Source organism: Echiichthys vipera, assembly GCF_963691815.1.
Source record: "Echiichthys vipera genome assembly, chromosome: 7".
NCBI classification, from domain to species: domain Eukaryota; kingdom Metazoa; phylum Chordata; class Actinopteri; order Perciformes; family Trachinidae; genus Echiichthys; species Echiichthys vipera.
In genome coordinates, this window is record NC_139832.1 from 32,418,705 (window position 1) to 32,441,036 (window position 22,332).

The window sequence follows — 22,332 nt, forward strand, 5'->3', positions numbered from 1 at the left end:
TGCTTTAAGTTGGATTGTGAAGTAATCAAGTCAGTCTGCTTTAAGTTTGTTTCTGAAGTTATCACTTGTCAGTGTGGACACGTCTGAATTTTGTGGTTTTCAGTGCTACAATGTTGCATCTGGGGCTGCTATACTGGACTATTTTCATCATCATTATGTTTTTTTTATGATGGCCGAGAGGTCCGGGGCTATTTCCAAGAGATCCGGGGCTATAGCCTCGAATGCCCAGGTGTTGCACGCTTGCATCCAAAAGAAACAAACATAGAAACAGATGGGATAAGACATGTCTGGTGTTTTAATTCCTTTGATGTAAATGAATGACACACATGGCAACATCTTGCAAAACCTCCTTGTGCATCATTCACAAAAGTACAAACTGAAACAACACTCCCTATATTTCACAACACAACTTTGGTGAAAACTCAACTTTTTTCCCCTTACAGTATGCTCCAGTGTATGACAACATTGACAGTGATAAGGCATGTGACAACACGTGTTTAGAATACAGAGAAGCTCAGAAACTTCACACCTTCTTAGAACTTGATTTAGAAAAAGAGACTAGAGAGCAGTTTAGCTCCTTATTCAGGGAAAAGGGAGACAACAGCGCCACGGGTGGGGGTGGGGTGTTGTTTTGGCATTTTAAAATCTTCTCACTCTGGGACCCGGTTTCAAAAAATTCCCGTTTTCAGGCTCCGATAACGCCGGCTCCGTGGGGATGGACAACTAAACCAGACTAAAGTTGTGCGGTTACAGGAAAATGCGTCTCTGTGCGAACGGGCCCTTAGTTAAAACAGGTTGCATCATACAAGTTCCAGTAGCTACAACATAGAGTTAAGATGGAACTTAAAATGCACACAACCAGAGAAAAATTGTCTTTGATCTTTTTAGGGTGCATTGCTACACTTCTTTGTGTGTGTTGGTACAAACACTGCTCCGTAACACTACTAGTGGTCAAAAACTTCCCGGAGCCCCTTTAAGGGTTGAGGACTTGACTTCATAAGAATAATTTCCAGCATACTGGTGTTTTTACTATCTATAAACATATGTGATACAGCCACCGTCGCCTTAGTAAAATAAAGTTATTATTCATTAAATTACCTCTGAATTACTGATAAGGGGGTATTAGGCTGACAGACATGTATTATCAAGTTAGACTTCACATGTAATAACATACATTACTCCCCATTTAGTCTCGCATAGGCAGACCATAATCCAGTGTTGCAGTACCGTCCTGTCATTCTGGGATACAGAAAAAAACACTCTGGCTTGTTTGTATTTCTTTGAACCAATCACAATCGTCCTCTACATCCGGTACAAGTCAGACCGCTCTCTATTTTAATTGAACCGTCTATTGTAAGTGGTTCACTCACTGTGGGGCTGTTGCCACCTGGTATTGACATGCGGTCTGAGTAATCTGATCACAACAACACTCTCAGGACGCATTGAGATCGGATGTCAAAACCACATTCAGAGGTAGTGCAGTATCGTAGAGTGTCGTTGCAGTGTCGTTATTCTGATCGTTCCGATCGTTAAAATGTCTTTCTTTCTGCTCTCCTACACAAATCACAGCAGGTAGACATTATTTAAATGTTCATAAAATACACCAGACACTGAACATATTGCACACAAACAAACTGTAGCGAATCCTTTTTCATGAGTCATCTCACGTTTCTGTAATAATGATTTATGTGAGAGCAACAACTGAAATTCACACACATGAAGGAAAAACAGTTTCCATTCAAACATGTAGGTTATCAATATCCTGAAGTAAAATTATGTGTACGTTGTGATTTACGTCGTTCAGAGCGAGGAAGTTGAATCAGATCCCGAGTGGTCACTGAAGACGCATGTGGAGACTCATTCTACTGCCAGGTAAGAAGAGACGTGCTGAGAGCTGAACACTTGGGATCTTATCACTCAGGTTGGATGTTAATACCAGGTGAGAAGAGACGTACTGAGAGCTGAAGACTTGGGATCTGATCACTCAGGTTGGATGTTAATACCAGGTGAGAAGAGATGTACCGTGAGCTGAACACTTTGGATCTGATCACTCAGGTTGGATGTTAATACCAGGTGAGAAGAGACTTAGTGAGAGCTGAACACTTGGGATCTGATCACTCAGGTTGGATGTTAACACCAGGTGAGAACAGCTTCTGTGACTAGTTGGCACTGGCAGTGGCTGTCTTTCTCATATTGAATAATGACTGAATGATGCACAGGATGGAATTTGCTCTCTGTTCACTCTCTATTTATATTATGATGTATTTCTTTAAATTGTATATTATTATCTAAAAATGATGCTAATAAATGGACTTTTACATTTACACACAACTCCGTATAAGCCTTAATTGGTCACAGCTCAATGTGAACCTTGGAAGCCTGGAATGTATTGAGAGATATAATGTATCACCACTCCATGAGCTCCACTGAGTGTGTCCGTACTTTGTATGTGCTGCCCCTGAGCAGAGGACAGACAGCAGCAGCTGTAACTCACACAGAACAAACGGGGTCAAGGGATGCCAAAACGGTACTGACTGGAAAGCGAGGTCAGAGGTCGCCAAGGCAGCAACACATCTAGCAACTCAAAAGCGTCACACGGAGCAATGTCTGTTTCCAAACGGGCGGGGCCCAGACAGCTTGGTCAACAATAAAAAAACACTATCAAGTAAAGGGCTTGTGCTCCAACTTGCAAACATTCAGTTAGTGAAGGATACAGTGAAGGAGATGCTGCTAATATAGTCACGAAAACAAGCTACACAGTGACTGTTGTTAATGTATTTCACGGTCTGTGACTCATGATTCTTATGGAAAATCCAGCCTCAGATCCTCATCCATTCTATGCATTAATTACCAGTCTGCAATGCATTCTGGGAGCCTTATATTTTTTATTGACCTTCATCAACTACTACTTCAGATAGTGATTTTTTTACACTGTTCATAATTCATTAGCTCCATATCTGGGGTTTTGATCTATAGGCAGAAAAAACATTGCTACAAAAACAGTCCTTACACACTCTGGGATTGTGAGAGAAATTTGCTGAAACATTCTTGGCCAGTTTAGAGTCCTCTAAATTACGCAGCAATATACAGTAAGTGGTTTCCAGGACAATTATATTTTATATACTGTATGTATATGTGTCTGATCTGATCCGTCTGTGCCTTCCAAATCCATCTTCTAATCTGATGCGTGATTGACCCCCCTCCCTCTTCTCCCCCGATTTAGTTTTGTCCGACTGTTTTTGAATCTTTTCATCAGACCACAGCAAACCATTCAGCTGCATCTTATGAAATGTACGTCAAAGAGAAGAGTTGTATATAAATAGTTTTGCGATCATATGCATGCGCATGCTCGTGCATGTGCAATTGTGATTGACTAAAGCCCACCTCTCTCTACTGGGCCTAAGCACAAAACTGTTGTATTCACACTGGTCAAACAAACTAGACTTTAGTCGTGATTTGTGCTTGGCTACGGTACGAATGGACAGTGTGAGTAGACCCTAAAAGACATTGGTTTGGGTTCCAATGACTACTTTGTTAAGGTCAGGAGACCTTAGTTGTCATTGTTAATAACTCCTTGGTTAATGTTCAATTCGATTTTATTTACAGTGCCAATTCATAACAAAGGTTATCTCAGGACTTACATAAGGAGTAGGTAAAGACCACACTCTATGACTGTTGGGCTCAAAGAAACTAAAAACCTCACTTTACTAACCCCTTTGCTTTCAGTGGACAGCAGACATAATTCCTACAGTCACTAACGGGCTTTGTCATTTGGACGTAAACAAATGTTTTTTGCATTCGCTGAAATATCTGATGCTGTTGTTTTTTTTGGGAGTCAGATGGGTCTGCTCTTGTGACTCACGTTTATAACCTTCCAATCAAAATACAACATGAGGTAATGTAGAATAGACTGGCCAATGTGATTTTGTAAAAACATAGACAGTGCCCGCACTATGGTCTTCAAAACTAGAAATCGGCCCACATGGATGATAGGAGTTGACAATGTTTCACTACTTGCATACTTTTTTTCAATTTACACAGTTGGACAGGTCTGAAAGAACCAATTGGCTATCTGTCTATCACCGTTATCACTGGGGGGAACGGATAATATTTTGGGCTTTCCGGTGTAGCAGGAGGATATCCGGGCCAAGACAAGTGGCAGTCGGTTTACGGTCAGATTAACAACATAAACAGATAACTGCATATGAATTCAGATAAATAATAACAAAAAGCTCATGAAAAACCAAACCATCATCACAAGATAGGTGATGGGTTCTGTGATTGCATGCATTCGGACTGTTTACCTGCATGTGACCAAAGCATGCTCAAATGTGATTGGTCAATAATGAGCAGGCTACAAACAGTAACCAGACCACTGCCTACAGATGATACAAATCATCCCTTGGTCTTTTTGGGCACTAACAATAAGCCATGGAGACAGTTTTCTTTGTGTATCAACTATTAACGGAGAAATCCGGTAGATTCGCTAACAACTGCACTTGGCTAACAGTGATTAGCTTGGGCAGTACGGTGAAGGAATTCAAAGGTCTTTTTTTAACCACTAATACTGCTCAAAATAACAGCAAACCTCTGCAGCAGCATGAGAAGAGTCCCTACACAGAAAACAAAGCACCAATGGGCTCCTTCCTTTGGGATTGACTTTGGTAATCCACTTGAATGGACTTTACTATGAGAGGAGCTGGTACAGGGGCCAGTAGGTAAGTCTTTAAAACACTCTTTTAATAAACTCTTGGTTCACTAACTACGTTGTTGGTGCTTTGTTTTCTGTGTAGGGACTCTTCTCAGGCTGCTGCAGAGGTTTGCTGTTATTTTCAGCAGGATTAATGATGTTTTAATGGCTTCAGTGTTAGCCACATCCAGCTGTTAGTGACTCCACTGGATTTATCCATTAATAGTTGTTGTTGTCTCATTGCTTATTTGATGTATGTAAATGACGAAAAAGACCATGTGGTGATTTTGCAGAATTACACTTTCTCACAAGTCTCACTTCCCACTGAAGATTAAACTAAAGACTAAAAGAGTTTCGACCCTTAACCTTCTGTTGCAAAAATCAGAACAAATGATTGTGTTGTAGATGAACAACATATTACATTAGTAATTATAAATTGTAATACAGTAGTGCTTTTAAAATGTCAATCATAATCCCTTATGTAATAATAAGTTCAATTATCAGGTCCCTCACCATGCAACAGGCCACCAGTAAACATTACAAATGAGTAATGTCTTATCAAATAATAAGCAAAAAAAAAGGTCAAATCCCATATTAAAGAGAAAAACATATTTAGGTTTGTAACAAAAAGCCATAAAACTCATACTGTTAAAAATGTGTTCAGATTAACTTTTGTCCCATCAAGTGTCAGTCGAGCATAAACTCCTGAATGCAGTACTATTCCTCAATATCTAGAGAATATATTACTTTAGTGTTCATAAAATCCCTAAACCCAGACCCACAGCAGGTAGAAGGTACCAGTGTGCAAAAGTGGAGTATGGTGCCGACACGAGGCCACCGGCTGGTGTCCTGAAGTCAGACTCTGATTCGGAACATGCCCTGGCTCAACTGAAGGCGGAACAGTCTACAGTTGGCAATGCGTAGAGCGGCACAGGCTGTTTTGGAGAGGTCGGTGGGTAACATAGGCTTGGTGCGATGCCACGTCCCGGTGCTGCGGCGAAACTCACGGATGTAGTCGAAGCTTGTTCCTGCACGCACAAGAAACACCAAGCTCACACACTGAAATCCTGACATTACTGTGTCCTCATCAGAAATCTGCTGTTCTCTTACTGACCGGTGTCCAGGTCGCCCACAACATAGATGCTGGCTCCAATGGGCACAGCTCCGTAAACGAAGGACGAGCTGGTCTGGATACACAACGACTGGTCATCCAGGAGCATCCACCTGTACCCATCATACCACGACAGATATGTGGATTGAAAACAATTATGGAAAAGTACACATTTTTCTGCATTTTCATTGAAAACTTTCTTGATTTTCACATAATAAAAATGTAGGAGATATTTGTACATTTTGTTACCCTTTTGATGACACGTATATGCAGGTACTTGATCACAGTGTGCATTCTCCGTATGAATACTTTGTAACATACTTAATTATGTCCCCTCTAACATGTAATTCACAATAAAAAATTTAATACATTTCACCAAAAATAAACAAACAAACAAAAAACAATAATAACATTTTGCATACAAGCCGTTCCAGAGCTGGATTATAAAGAATGGCAATAGCTGATATTTTGTACTTTTATTAATAGGTAAGAGTATTCAGTGATTTCCAAGAACTCTATTTATTTAATAAGCAACCACTTTTTGGTATCTGATGGGATCCAACAGAGTAATTAATATAACAGTAATAATATAAATCCATCTGATAATGAGGATCATGCCTGTGATATGGTCAAAAGCTCCAATACAGCAACTAAACAGTGCGTGTGGTGAGAATGTTTTCTTAGCTGATGTTTCAAAGGGCAAGAGTGATCTGACACACTACATTTAGCCCGTTATGGGACAATAATAGTAACCTGTGAATGTTCTCATTTGCCCAGGTCATCATTATCCCCAAAGCAATTTCAGTCAAAAGCAACTGGACTTGGTTATTTGTCTAGGAAGACGTTTCACCTCTCATCCATGAGGCTTCATCAGTTCATGTACGCATCTGACCACGCTGGGACTGGACCAATGTTCGTGAAACGTCTTCCTAGACAAATAACCAAGTCCAGCTGCTTTTGGCTGAAACTGCTTTGGGGATGACAATAATAGTAATAATAATGTATTCAAAGAATCCAATAAAGGTTTAAAAACTTTTTAAAACTATTTAGAAGTAGCTTCACGTCATCCTTCAGCAGCAGTATTTGGATACTGACCTCCTCATCTCATCATGGTAGAACTCAGACTTGCAGGTCATCATCTGTCTTTGCTCGGGGTTATCGTTCTCTTTGCTTCTAACTCCACCGAACACGTAGAGCTCCTGGCTGACGCCACATGCCACCGACCCAAACCTGAGCGGGAAAATAAGAGGACAGGTATGTCTCCTGTTGAAGATATCTTTCCAAACCAAGAAAAAACCCAAAGTGAGCTGACTTTGGCCACAATGCTTCACCAAAAAGAAACAAACTTATAAAGAAGCTCCTTGAAGTGATGCTTCAAATTGACATGTGGGTTGAAATGGCATGATGTCACAAAGCTTCTGAAGGGTTTAGTGTAAACATTAGCCCTCATACATGGGTTTAAGAGATATGCAGAGAGTGAACGTCGAATGTTTCTTCACATCTTTGGATCACGGGTTCTGCTATGACTAACAAGTGTACACGGTGTGACTCAACAACACAGTTCTAGTGAATTCATCATCCTGAGCAACATTTTGATGCGTCTCATTTCGCAAATTCAGTATGACTTTGGTGTCATTTGAGGAAAATTAAACTGAAGGTAAAACTGACTTAGGAGTGACTAAGACCACATGGTTGCGTTTCATTTCCTTGTACAATACAAGTTCAAAGTAAAACGTTTGTGTACAGCGACGAAAATATCTTGCATGGACAGACAAGACGATAACAAATATTGAATAATAAGAAAACAAATATTGACTTTAATCTGACTTGTATCAACTTGCTTATGCGATGAGAGTTTGTGTTTACCTTCTCTCTTTCAGAGGACAGAGGCCTGTCCACTGCAGGGTTTTGGGGTCGAAGCATTCAACAGAGTCAAACAGCTTCCCATAGGAGCCTCCACCAATGGCATAGATCTTCTTATTCATGGAGGCATAGCAGCCGACCTGAAGGAGAAGACAGACACAGATACAAGTCACAGCATGTGCAAAGAGGTTCACAGTGGAAAATGAATCACTCAGGCTAGGGGTAATAATGGCCATGTGCCCGTTCTCTTAAAACATTAAACATTAACAACATAAAAGCATTGTTCAAACTGGTAAAACCTCGGCACATTCTCATGGTGATACCTCATTTTGAGCATGTTTTACATTATAAAGTATATATTACCGTAAGTGGCTGTTTTATATGTTGTTTAAAAAACTCTCATTTGCAAAAAAACGCAGAGCAACACACAATACCTGCTGGGATGTGAGAGCATGACTTCAGTTGATAATGGTGGAAATGTAAGGACGGATTAGGTTGTGTGTGTAAATGATGGACTGTGATGTGAAACAGTACTGCTCAAAAAGATAATTGTCTGGAATTGCAAGAACATCTATGCGTGGTCTGATAATCATCTCCCGACGAATATTTAATTCTCTATGCAGTAATGCTGCACCTTCATCCACGGGATCATTATCAAAAGGACATGCCATGGTAGTGAAAACAGTCACCACCTAATATGACTTCTAATGTCGGCCTACTGACTGATGTTTGCATTGATTTTCTCAGAAAACAGACGGAACTATAGCAGAACTATACTACGTCAAAACTCGCCTGCTGACTGAATGAATGAGGAAATCAAATACTGTGTGTGGCTGAAAGAGGGCGGAGACAGAGAGACTCAAGGTTTGCTGAGAAAAACCTGATGTTAGAGGATGTTACCATGGTAACTGACCGAGAGCTTAAGTCACCTCTCTCTGTGAAACAGGCCAGAGTTACCCCTCTTTCTCTGGTTTGAGTTACCTCCCTTTGTGAAACAGAAAATTCAGAGTTTCCCTCATTTCAGGGTTAGCAGACTCAGAGTTTTCACTAAACCTGCTTTGTGAAACGGACCCCAGAGCAGCTACAATGACAGTCACCATCTCTTTTTTATTGACCTAAACTCTAATGCCCATTTTTCACTAGTTTTACACTTCATAAAGTGAATGATTACTCATGTTGTCGTAACAATTTCAAAAATTCATCAAGAATGAAAGAAAACATCATTTTCAACCCTAACTAGTGTTTGACTGTTAATAAAAAGGATCATTTTAATTTTAAAGAATGTTCACAAGGCTACAACTCCAAACAAACCCAAGAGGCTGTGATTGTCACTACAACCCTGAAATGACAAAGGGTCAAGAAAATTGAAGGCACTCCGATTTTGTAAATCTTCCAATAAGGTTATGAGCTTACATTAACATTTTTAGCCATGTGCAGTGCCACATTTAATTAGTGTCCAAAATGAAAAGGGATTATTCCATGAACTGTTCTTTATATATTGTATTGAATATGTGTAGTTAAAGGTTGAATATGGAAAATGAGCATACACCGCCATCTAATCACAACAACAAAATATAATTCCAGCAGTCGGGTTGCCAGGTTTGTTGATGAGTGTGTCAGTGATCAGCCAGCTCCATGTCAAGACCAGAGTCTGTTTGAGCCTGTTTGAACCCATCCCCTCCGGCAAATCACACCATAAAAACAAGGATTAGAGGAGTTTGACTGACTGAGTTAGTGTTAGCCGTTAGCTTTAGCCGTTCCAGCTGAGAAAAGATCAAAGTGATGTCAGCGATCAAGGAGAACCGTAGCCATTTGGGTGTGTGTTTTAATGGCGTTTCTCTCCTTTCTCTCAGTCCATGGAGTGAATGCTCGGCCTATATTGACTCTGGTTGTTGCCCGTCTCCGCTCACTCAGCTGCTAGGACAAATAACGCCCCCTTCACTGAGGCTCCAAAGCAGCTGCAGGATTGGAAAATCCATTTCACCCAGTGCCAGCCTACAGTAGCTGCACCCAACAACAGACAACCCTGGCAACCAGCAACGCCCAACGCTATTGGCTGCTACCATGGAAACAGAACGGGACAGAAAGTCATTGTCAAACCTCTCAAAAAAAAGTAAAATATTAATTCAGACTAAATATTTATTTTTAAGGAAAAGCAATACTTTGATTCTGCACCCCTCAAAAAGCCCAGTAGGTGTATTTAAAAAAAGATATATAGCATTTAATAAAGATTCGACATATATAACCTTTAAGTACATGACAGTCAGTCTATTCAGCTGTGGTATTTGTGAAAAACTTTGGCCTGATGGTGGTGCAAAAAAAAAGAAGTCAAAGAGGATCATGAATATCCACAGGACATCTTGAGGCAATCTAGCAGTTGCCAGTCTGTCTCACTCCGGATGAGGGATCACAGACTCAAGCCCCTTTCACACATGAACTGCAAACCTGAAATGATGTATGTCTGACTCAGGATCGGACATTAGACTTTTACCTGCCAGCTCCCTATTACAAAGTCTGTGTAATGTCTGATTGAGCTGCTGTACATATTGTAGAATACATATTTCATACATTTCCTTCTGCTGCTCAATATAATCATTGTTTCATTCACAATCCCTATTTCTTTCTCTAATTTACATTTATGTATACAAGTTGATATTTACTGCAGCTAAATGTACAAATGTTTACATATTCTATTCAGTGTTATGGTTCATTGATATCATTTCTATGTATTTATTTTTCTATTCAAGAATGGAATTATTATAACAAACTAAATTCCCCCTCAGGGATCAACAAAATATTTCTATTCATACATACAGCCCTGCACCCCACTTCCTCAAAGTGAAAAAATACAGAATAGTTGGATTAAAGGTGGCCCGTATGATTCAGTGTCATCTTATGTACAAGTAACTTGAAAGAAAGCACTCCACCTTAAAGATTGGAGGCGCTGTGAAAGTTTGTGTTGACAGACAGGCTGTCACCCCGCTGCAGTACGGTGTGTGTGTGTGTGTGTAAATGGGAGACAGCGCACACAGCAAAGTGCTGTGCCAGTGCATGCACAGATCTTTTTCTGTTCTGCGTTCTTCTACACCACTGAATTTCTACTCGCTCAAATGGCCTCCTGAGGGACTCACATGCAAATTAGGGGCGTTTTTGGCGGGATAGACCCGCCTCATTCAGGGTAGTCAACCATAGTGGAAACGCACCTATTATATTTACACAACAGTGATGATAGGTTTACTGGTCTATATGTGAGGTAGCCATCCACAGACGCAGTTGAGCTTACAATTGTGCCTTCAACACGTTTAACATCAAAACATTATGTAAATACATGAATATAGCAATATATATGAATAGAATAGCTTAGTATTATATGCACCACAAATGGTATGTATATAGCGTACATGTTATTGTAGGCTCAGTTTAATATGCAACTCAATGTTATACACGTAGCATGGGCTCCCTGCTGCATCTCTCTTTCAGCTAAGTGGTCCTTGGCCTTGACGTTGATCTGTGCCCTAAAGCATACTGCTGATGGAATTAAATAGCATACGCCAATGAAGCATGTTATTCAGATCCATCTATAATATTAACTAAATTAGCAACAGCTATAGCATACTTCAGTTTGATTTTGTGTGTGTTACATGTCCCACTATCCTGTCAATGTGATATCTTTATTAGAGATGAAACGAATATCCGGTACGGATAAAGCACTTTTGCTAAATATGAATATTATACGAGTAATACGAGTCAATATCTGTGCTCGGGAATGGAATGGAATGAAATGAAAATTGGGGATCGATATGGATTTTTTAGGGCCGATGCTGATTTTTTTATTATCAGCCTTAGCCGATACGGACTAACAATTTTCATCACTAATGAAAATCCTCATTGGGTAGCCGACTGTGTCTGCGTTCTGTGATAGGCTTAGTCACACACACAACAGTCCCTCAGTCACTCAGGTTCACAGGTCTTTTTCCGTTGATGTTGAGGTGTAAATAGTTTTCTAATCAGCAATAAAAATAACTATTTCTGATCAACCCATATCAATTGCATGTTTAAAATAACATACAGGTTAAAGCCCCGCCCATTTCAAGACAACCCGACCTACTTCCTGGTTAGGCCCAGCCCATTCTGAGTACAGATACAGATAATGCTTTACTCGCTCACCCCTAATCTTTATGTGTTGTTACCTTACGGATCATGGTCATACTGGTCTGCATTTTCCAGGTGCTGGAGTAAGGATCGAACACTTCAACAGTGATCAGCTCTGTGTCTTTGTTCTCTCCTCCTAGAACGTAGATCAGACCGTCCAGCTCCACCACACCAAAGTTCTGACGAGTCTAGTAACATGATCATCAAACACATTCAATTACACAGAAGCTCTTTGCATTTTAGATTTAAATGATGTGACCTGAATCTGGTATCTTTTTCTACAAAACATTATTAATAATATTATTATTGTTGTTATTTACAATATATTGAACGTTAGAATGTTCAACAACATAGTCAACATGACAGCACTTTTCTCTTTAAAGTGTCAGCAGGAGACTGAGGTTGTCGTCAAATCTGCTTCTACCAGCTTGGGTTGAAACTGAACCCGTCTTGCTGCTCTGCTGACACCTAGTGGTCATGAAGTAACATAGCAGACGTCAGAGAGCATGCACTGCAACATGGAAGCAGAAATGCACTTCTAATGGTGGTCATTTACCCAACTTCCAACAGTAAAAATGATCATTTTCAAATAGTTCAGTGTCTATTTGATAGTTTGAATGAACTGAGGGAGGAACTGAACTGGATAGTCAAATATAAAAAAGGGGAATTACATTGCAAAGATCACTATCTGTATACAGTGGAGAACAAATTATGAATACTTGATTTATTCTGAAATACTGGTATTTTTTAGTGTTCAGAATTTAGAATAGAATATCCACTGTAGCTATACCTCTGCTCAACTAGCTTGCTTTTTTAAATAACCAAAGCACTTCAACAAAAAGTTGAGGTGGTTCAGGCATCTAGTAAGGATGCCCCCTGGGCGCCTCCCTAGGGAGGTGTTCCAGGCACGTCCAGCTGGGAGGAGGCCTCGGGGAAGACCCAGGACCAGGTGGAGAGATTATATCTCCACACTGGCCTGGGAACGTCTCAGGATCCCCCAGTTAGAGCTGGTTTATGTGGCCCGGGAAAGGGAAGTTTGGGGTCCCTGCCAAAGCTGCTGCCCCTGAGACCCGACCCCCGGATAAGCGATTGAAGATGAGTAAGTGAGTGACTTAAACAAAAACCTTTATTTTGTGAAAAAAAGCAGTGATCTAAATGAGAGAACCCTTTCAGATCCCTCCCAGTTATTGGTGTTAATCTGCACCGGGTGACAGTTGACTTCATTGTTGGACACACCCTGTTTATCTGCAGCTCTCCTGGTTACTTTGTTAGATGGCAGCTGCTCTAAGGAAACTGAAACCCTAAGACAGCAGGTCAAACTTTACAAGGACACAGATTCATTTAAGTCCCTCAAAAAGGCCGGTCGTCCACGTAAAACAAGTGCACCAGAGGACAGGATTATGAGAAGACTCTCAGTGGGGAATCAGTTCAACACTGCAGCTGGAGTTGCTCTCCAGTTCAGTGCTGAACATTTAAGAGTTTTTGGAGTGAAAGCCCACTCTGCAGTGACCAAACCTCTCATCAGCAGGAAGAATCAAAAGGCTAGACTTGCCTTTGCTGATGAGCATGTTGTGTGGACAGAGGAGAACTGGTCCAGAGTGACTTCAATGATGAGAGGACGTTCAGTTTATGTGGGTCTGATGGAAACATTATGTTGGGCGTAGGACTGGGGAAAGACTGAAACTAAAGTGTGTAAAGAAGTCAGGGGGATGTTTTCTGCAGCAGGAGTTTGGCCTCTTGTACAGCTCCATTGCAGGGTGATTGCAAATGTTTATGTGAACCTCCTCAGCAACACCTTCACTGTTATTGTCTCCCTATTAGCTGCAATTTTCATGCAAGACAATGTCCTCTGTCACACTGCAAAACAGGTGAGGCAGTTCTTTGAAGCTAAGAATATTGAAATAATGACCAGTCCAGATCCAAGAAAAAAAGAAAAAATCCTTGCTAACAAACGAATGGCTAGGAAACCCACCCAGCTCACTATTTTTTCACAAAATAAAGGTTTTTGTTGAAGTGCCCTGGTTTAAAAAAAGAAAAGAAAAACATGCTAGTACAGCAGTGGTATAGACACAGAGGATATTCTATCAAATTATGAACTATAAAAAATAACAGTTTTTCAGAATAAATTAAGTATTAGTAATTTGTTGTCTAATTTTGAACTCAAGTGTAGATATAATGGAGAGACCATTTTACCAGCTGAAACCCAAGGAGAAGTGTTGTCACATAAAAAGGTGTGTATACCTGTAGCATTGGGGGTATGGGGCTCCAGGTGTTGGAGTCAGGGTCGTATTTCTCCCCACTGTCTAGGACTGTGTTGTGCTCATCTGTTCCGCCCATCACGAACAGAAAACCCTCTGACAGACAGGAAACACAATGTTTACTGAGTTCTGGGTTTTCTGGACCTGATTTTGCATTGCAACTTCTAAATACAAATGCACTGTCATTCAGTTCAGGACATGAGCTGCAGACAGGTTTTCCAGTTGTGGTGTATGTATCTTCCTAACCGGCAGCGACCACCCCGTGGCCAAGGCGAGCGACAACCATTGGCTGCAGCTCGATCCAGGCTTGTCTGTTGGTGTCATACAGTGGACACATGCAGCGTGTCACAGCAGTTGGCTTCCTGCTTCTGTACAGGACAAAAAACATCATACCAGACAGGATATGAGCCCACTAAGTGATCTGGGTGAACTCAGTAGTGATTTGTGTTGGCTTGTGGCTGTGACCACATTTAACTCGAAAAGACCATTGTTTCTCTGTCATTGTCTTTTCCCCAACATTGATCAACCAAGTGCAGTGGAAAAGCTTTGTTTGTAGGTCATAACTAGACACTGCAGCCCTGCAATAGGATAAAAAATATACGATGGACAGTGACTCACTTGCGATCCTCTCCTCCAGCGATAACAATGCACTCTGAGTAACCTCTGGGTTTGAAGGCAGCGAGCAGAGCCTCGCCCTGCAGCTGGCCGTCCCCCAGCACCTGCTGACAGTACTCTCTGATCACCTCCCTCATCAGCGGCTCTCCCATGGCCTGATGGGATACCAAACAGCACACAACAAGGTAAGCTACCAGGTAAGTTAGCCAAGAAGGCTTTTGCCTAAAAAACAGCATATACAATGTGAAACACTGTGAAATTATTTTACACATGGTTCTGTTGCTACACTACTGATAATGCCATAAAGCACACATTTAAAGTTGTACTCCATAAGATTTGAGATTTCTTGTTTCTAGCAGCCCCTGTGGCAGTAAGATGTAACTGCAGGTAGGCCTGTTCTTTCAGAGCCTCCATCTTGTCACGTTCATGGTCACTCTGTGTTGACTTTTTTTTCTCTTTTGTAAACTTTATCGAAACACTTTCACCTCTCTACTTCCGGTCTGTCCCCTATATGTTCCCCTCTTAACTAACGCACGCACCCGCCAACCGACAGGCCAACCGCTGTCAGCAGCATCACTAACATGCTGATTTATTCACATCTAGAGAGGGAATGTCGATATATATTGTAATACTCAGCAAAAAAGGCAAAAAGTGCTTTCATTAGTGGGTCGTATGATCAATCACCATTGTTTTCTTTTAACTCACTCTTTGATAGATAGGAACTTAAAAGACAATTAAATAAACGGCAATCTTACGGAGTACGACTTTAAATGTGGACAGCACAGCACTCTTTAGTTTTCCTACCTGCTCTCTGAGGTAGTTCACGTCCAGGCCCTGTAGCCATACTGCAGACATCACTTGCTTCATGTGTACCTAAAAATACAGATGCAAGACTGGAACAACAAAGAAGCTTGCAGCACATAATAGCTGAATAAATTCACTTTTTTCCCCACTAAGGGGCATAGGAAAAAGCTGTAAAAACAAGACTGGCACATCACTGCCTTATAAAAAGTTTATATAGTGAACAAATTTGGAACATGTAGCCTATTTCCGCATGTGGCAGACACATGTGGCAGACGGACTTGTGTGTCTCAACCTGGCAAGTGTTGAATGGACTGCATTTATAGAGAACCTCTCCCTTACTGAACAAAGCTTTTCAACTTGCCTCTCATTTACCCTTTCACACACACACATTTAGTAAATATTACTAAAATGAGCGATTCATTTCTGCTGCAATACCCTCAGGCAGGGGTGTCAAACTGTTCCAGTGACGGGCCGCTGTGGCTGCAGGTTTTCATTCCAAACAAGCAAGAACACACCTTTTAACACACCGACCCAACGATTAATCTCTCAATCATTTTCTCGATTAATCTATTAGTTGTTTGGTCTATCAAATGGTGAAAAATGTGGATCAGTGTTTCCCAAATCTCGAGAGGACAGTCTCAGATGTCTTGTTTTGTCCACAAATTAAAGAGATTCAGTTACTGTCATAGAGAAAAAAAGCAGAAAATATTCACATTTCATTTTTCTGAACAAATGACTCAAATGGATTAATTAATTATCAAAGTAGTTGGATAATTTAATAATTGACGATTTATCAGTTAATCAACTCATAAACTAATCGTTGCAGCTTGAAGTATTTCACCAAGAAATAAAACAGGAGATACACAGGGAGCCCCTGGAAAGGAGTATAAGGACACCCAACCTAAGAAAAATAATTAATGACCAAATAAAAACAAACCTCTACTATTCAACTCGTGGAAACACACAGGCATTACACATCTGCAACATGTTTTATAGAACAGTTCATTGACAACTCACGAGGCACTAACACAAAGGTGGGAGCAGCTTCCTGCAATACTCACAACTGAAATAGGGCCTAAGAGGTAGAATCAACCTATTAACACTCTTCTGGCTCTTCTTCACTAATTGAGCAGCTGAAATGAATAACCACTCACAATAAACCCCTCTCAGAAAGATACAAATGTCTGTGAAGAACAGAAAACTATCTTGCTCTCCCAATCTTACTGCTACCATACCATTTTCTCAATGTCTTCTAATACTAATATACAACTCACCCAGTAGAAAAGCATACACAGAGTCACTACACCCAAAAAACACTTAAGGTAAAAAGCTGAACACACTCGATACTTAACTTTGGCCCTGACAGAGCCAGTCTTTTTCCTGGGGGAGATGTATTCATTATATGTCACAACCTCTGGTTTGTGTACTGCCTTTTGCACCAATAAAATAAATAAATAAATTGATGAACTATTTTAATTGAAGGGCTGATACCTGTTTCTTTTTTTTTTAAAGTTTCTATTGTTCCAGGCAGCCACTGGATTCCATTAATTGTCCTCATACAAATCAATAATTAGACTTTAGAAACTTGTTTGTGCAACAATTCATATTAGTCAGTGTTTCATTATCGTTGGGTTAAAGCAGTTTCAAGATATTAGGTTGAATTTGGAAAATTAACAGAGCAGCGCCATCTAGTGTCTCAAGATCGTAGTCGCAACAACAAAGAATTATTCCAGCAATCAGGTTGCTAGGTTCGTTTCCGAGTGTGTCAGTGATCAGCCTGCTCCATGTCAGTGATTAATCATTCAGGGGAACCACTCATTTGGACTAATCAATGAATTTACAACAGTATTTAACGTTAGCCAGTCTTCAGCTGAAGTCTTTCTTTGAGTGCTGTGTAACTGATTAGCTAGCTCTTAACTCAGATTGACTCTTGTTTCTGTAGCCTGATGGGCGTGAGCAGAGCAGCAGCTTCCACAGCAGACACTGAGGCTGAAGGCAGATGGAGACACTGAGGTTTGCACAAAGACAGCTGTCAGCCAGTGGTGTGGTGAGAATGAATTTAGAGATGGTAGCTGCACCAAACAACAGACGAGCCTGGCAACCCCGCAATACCTGCCAATATTGGCTGCTACCATGGAAACAGAACGGGACAGAAATTCATTGTCAAACCTGTCAAAAAAATGTTTAAATATTAATTCAGATTAAATATATTTTTTATGGAAAAGCAATACTTTCATTCTTTACCTTTCAAAACACCCCGTGGGTGTATTATCTCATCTCATCTTCAACCTCCTATCCAGGGTCGGGTTGCAGGGGCAGCAGCTTTAGCAGGGGACCCCAAACTTCCCTTTCCCGGGCCACATTAACAAGCTCTAACTGGGGGATCCTGAGGCGTTCCCAGGCCAGTGTGGAGATCTAATCTCTCCACCTGGTCCTGGGTCTTCTCTGAGGCCTCCTCCCAGCTGGACGTGCCTGGAACACCTCCCTAGGGAGGCGCCCAGGGGGCATCCTTACTAGATGATCCTGAACCACCTCAACTGGCTCCTTTCAACACAAAGGAGCAGCGGCTCTACTCCGAATTCCTCAGGGATGCTGAACTTCTCACCCTATTTCTAAGGGAGACTCCAGCCACCCTCCTGAGAAAACCCATTTCGGCCGCTTGTACCCGCGACCTCGTTCTTTCGGTCATGACCCAGCTTTCATGACCACAGGTGAGGGTAGGAACGAAGATTGACCGGTAGATCGAGAGCTTTGCCTTCCGGCTCAGCTCTCTTTTCGTCAACGGTGCGGTAGAGCAACTGCAACACCACCCCCGCTGCTCCGATTCTCAGGCCAAACTCACGCTCCATCGTCCCCTCACTCGTGAACATGATCCTGAGGTACTTGAACTCCTTCACTAGGGGTAAGGACTCATTCCCTACCTGGAGTAAGCAATCCACCGGTTTCCTGCTGAGAGCCATGGCCTCAGATTTAGAGGTGCTGATCCTCATCCCAGCCGTTTCACACTCGGCTGCGAACCGATCCAGTGAGTGCTGAAGGTCACTGGCCGACGACGCCATCAGGACCACGTCATCTGCAGAAAGCAGAGACGAGATCCTCAGCCCACCCAACTGCAACCCCTCCCCACCACAACCACGCCTCGATATCCTGTCTGTGAAAATCCCAAACAGGATTGGTGACAAAGTGCACCCCTGGTGGAGGCCGACCCCCACCGGGAACGAATCCGACTTACTGCAGAGGATCCGGACACAGCTCTCGCTTTGGGTGTACAGAGATTGGATGGCCCACAGAAGTGACCCCCTCACCCCATACTCCCGCAGCACCTCCCACAGTATCTCCCAAGGGGCCCGGTCATATGCCTTCTCCAGATCCACAAAGCACATGTAGACTGGATGGGCATACTCCCAGGCCCCCTCCAGGATCTTTGCGAGAGTGAAGAGCTGGTCCGTTGTTCCACGTCCAGGACAGAATCCGCTTGTTCCTATTCAATCTGAGGTTCGACTATAGGACGAAACCTCCTTTCCAGCACCTTGGAGTAGACTTTACCAGGGAGGCTGAGTAGTGTGACCCCTGTAATTGGCACACACCATTATTTTTTTAAATATAGCTTTTAATAAAGATTCTACATATTCAACCTTATTATATGCAGCATTATCATAAAAACAATGTGTAGACTTAGATACAGTAAAAAGAGAGTAGAGAGTCATTCCAAGCCTTCTGGTCCCACCTGGGTGTGGAACTCCCAGCTCATAACAGTGTGCAGCCCCTTTTTCACTCCCATTCCTTTAGCATCACAAAGCAGTGGCATTTGACAGCTATCATGTTATTACATCCTGTGTTTTTTTCCCTGCTCCCCTCCCTCTCCTCTGCTCTGTCGGCCTAAAAAGAATATGTTTACATGTCTATAACACAACAGCATATACAACAGCAATACTTTACTCTACTTCTTATTTCACACTTTGTACAACTTTTGTTCCTCTCCTCACCCCCTCTTTTTGCATTTTATTGCCTTTCATTTGAGATGCGAGCAGAGGAGGCAAGGAAGAGACGAGTAGAAAGGAATTGAGGCAACAGGTATTTACCAAAAATCACACATCCGTGCTACGGGGCACTAAATGAGCTGCCATGGTTTGTATATTAGTTGTGTGTCAGGCTTCTTTTATACGTCTTTTAAACCTGTGCATCCTCACTCCTCAAGATGCACTTTAGGAAGTGAGATATCCTTCAAGATGCCACTCAGAGATCGATTTCTGGGTCGCAAGCAGGAGGACGGAGGAGACACAAAATAGAGAAGAGCGCGACTGTATATGAGTGTAATGTAAAGGGGATTTGTACTAAATGGGTTAAAACAGAAATATACTTCTTCATATCTTATCTAGTGTTTAAAGGCCAAAGCCCACTTGTGACCTCTCTTGCACTGTAGTTTTACAGATGAATTAGTTGACTATTAACCATCATTATACATTACATCCAATGATGTACTGCATAATGATATTAATTTTACAATCAGCAGTTGACTAACTGAGCAAAAACATTACCTGTCTACTTTTTTTTTATAACCTTGCTTGTCCAAGCATCACTCACCTTGCGATCCTCTGAGTCATGTGCGAACCATCGCACCACAGCCTCCAGCACGTGCTTTTCGTTGCCAACATTCAGCTTCTCCATGGCCAGCACCTCGCAGAGTCGATCCGGGGGCAACTCCCTGAACTCCTCAGTACGCGCCACATCCCCAAAATGTGTCTGCAGGAACTCAGTGGCAGCATAGTGGACGTGGTGAAGGCAGTAGTGCAGAGAGAAGAGGCGGATGCCAATGCAGTTCTCTGCAGCGATGCAGCTCTCTAAGAACTGGCAGCACAGGGACTTGAGATCAGTCATGAGCAGCAGGTCAGACGCCTGCACCATGTCCTGAATGGTCTCTTCACTCAAAGTGATCTGTGTGTGAAGGACAGGCCAAACAATATATCAGAAAATAGTTACCCCTACCACTATGCCTTTATACAGCCTCCACACTCACTTCCCCGCTGAAGATGTAGTCCAGGATCTGTTTCATGATGGACATGGAGACCCCCTGCAACTCAATTTTGTATGTAGACCCATCTTCCTTTGGAGGATTGTAGTTTAGCTTGGTCCTATCAGGAAACCACAAAAGAAGTGAATGTAACAAACAAGAAACCGGATGCACTTTTACTCTTCTGTGCCATTGTGACAGTGGACACACCCATGTTGCAGGATAACAGCATAAGATATGTATGATGGATATATGTGGCCTTGTGTGAAGGACTTAGTCCAGTCATTTAAAGCCAAAACAGGGGTCAATGTTGAACAAATTCTAGCAGAAGCAAACTCAACTGATTTTGAATAAGGGGGAAAAAGCCCTTACTCAGTGAGCATTTATAAAGATATTTTCACCTGGCTATACCCAATGTTCAGATCTGTTGGTATTTATTAAATTAGCACATATGTAATTAGATTATGCACTGTTTTCCCATGTGAACAAACTATTTAAAAAAAATTGTAATATATTTTTTGTTTGTCTTGATGTAAGTAATTCTTCAGGTTTTTTCCCTTACTCAGCACATACTGAGGATAGAAAATCAGTTGAGTTTGCTTCTTTTGCAGTTTGTTCAACCCATTCTCATAAAATGACTGGACTGACTGTACTGACAGACTGGAGGGCAAATGTTCACGGCACATAGTCTCACCTGATGTAAGGGCTGGCAGCAGCCAGGATGTTCTTCTGGACAGGAAGCTCCTCTCCATCCACCACCAGCAGCGCGTCGTGGAAGCTTTGCTCTTGCCAGAAAGTGCGAAGGACCCTGAGGAGTTTCTGAGAGTGTTGTGGGTCCGAAACCTTCGAACCGGTTTCACTGGATACAGGATCGGGCATGTCTAGGCTCGACTTTAAACACATGAATGGGGGACAGTCTTCAAGTGGGTCACATACAACAACACATGTTAGTAAAGTGGGCTTTTTACCTTATGCTTCATAGACTAACGTTACAGATCCAAAGTTACGATACAACTAAACACCACAGTGGACAATGGCGAGCTGCGTTCACAAAATCCAAACGTTATTATGGAACTGTAATAATATATTGTCAACGTTAAGCCAATCACTTGTACTATGTCGGATATTATGGGGGAAAGTGAACGATTCTGACAGATTTGTAAATGGAGTCAGGTGAAGCTGCTGTACGATAAAGGCTAGCAGCAAAACAACCGACCAGTCGTTAACAACAGTCCCTATGTCAAAGACGGTACGTCGGTAAACAACAGTCCCTATGTCAAAGACGGTACGTCGGTAAACAACAGTCCCTATGTCAAAGACGGTACGTCGGTAAACAACAGTCCCTATGTCAAAACGATATGAAAATGACTTACAGTTCAGCAGCACTACAGGTAACTAAACTGTTAGTTAACGTAGACGTGAACTGGTAAGCCAGACAAACACACTTACCTCGGCATGGACCCTGCTGCTGTATGTTTACAATTACAATTTTGAAAAAATGTACAAACTTGTTATGTCAGTGTATAGGATTTTTTCTTGTCCTACCTTAAGACTACGGAAGGCGCTTTTCTTTTTTACAGCACAGGCTGCACCCAGCTGCCTTTAACACAACATGAATCACTCCAGGCAAAACGCTAGGACTGGACGTCAGGGGGAAGACATGTATTGCGTTGCATTCAATGTCGAAAGGAATATGGTAACTTCCAAACTCCAGTTCGTATATATGTATATATATAATTATATAAGATACCTATCCAAATAAATATCAACGGTCAATAAATTAATTCACACAAGACTTTTGTAATGTGATGTTGGGATCGAAGCCAGC

At 41.7% G+C, this 22,332-nt stretch overlaps 1 protein-coding gene across 2 annotated transcripts; it reads right to left on the reverse strand.

Annotated features, from left to right (window-relative positions):
* Nucleotides 1-274: 274 nt before the first annotated feature.
* On the reverse strand, nt 275-22,145 carry gan (gigaxonin). Of its 2 annotated transcripts, none has more exons than XM_083916907.1 (13): nt 22,050-22,145; nt 21,199-21,395; nt 20,511-20,625; nt 20,078-20,428; nt 15,494-15,562; nt 14,693-14,844; nt 14,321-14,442; nt 14,058-14,170; nt 11,855-12,004; nt 7,668-7,804; nt 6,897-7,031; nt 5,805-5,914; nt 275-5,718 (listed from the first exon to the last, which is right to left on the reverse strand). In XM_083916907.1, exons 2-13 carry the CDS (start codon nt 21,381-21,383, stop codon nt 5,546-5,548), a joined length of 1,812 nt encoding a protein of 603 aa, XP_083773033.1. In that variant the 5' UTR covers nt 21,384-21,395; nt 22,050-22,145; the 3' UTR covers nt 275-5,545. The 2 variants fall into 2 exon arrangements, with proteins under 2 accessions (XP_083773033.1, XP_083773034.1); XM_083916908.1 differs by having other exon boundaries at nt 21,954-22,062.
* Nucleotides 22,146-22,332: the final 187 nt, after the last annotated feature.

Coding starts and splice junctions, on each gene's coding strand:
- gan (XM_083916907.1), bottom strand. CDS start 21,383: ATGCCCGATCCTGTATCCAGTGAAACCGGTTCGAAGGTTTCGGACCCA. Junction 7,805..11,854: donor GTATGACCATGATCCGTAAG/GTAACAACACAT, acceptor CTTCTCCTTCAG/GTCGGCTGCTATGCCTCCAT. Junction 7,032..7,667: donor TGTCCTCTGAAAGAGAGAAG/GTAAACACAAAC, acceptor TTTCCCGCTCAG/GTTTGGGTCGGTGGCATGTG.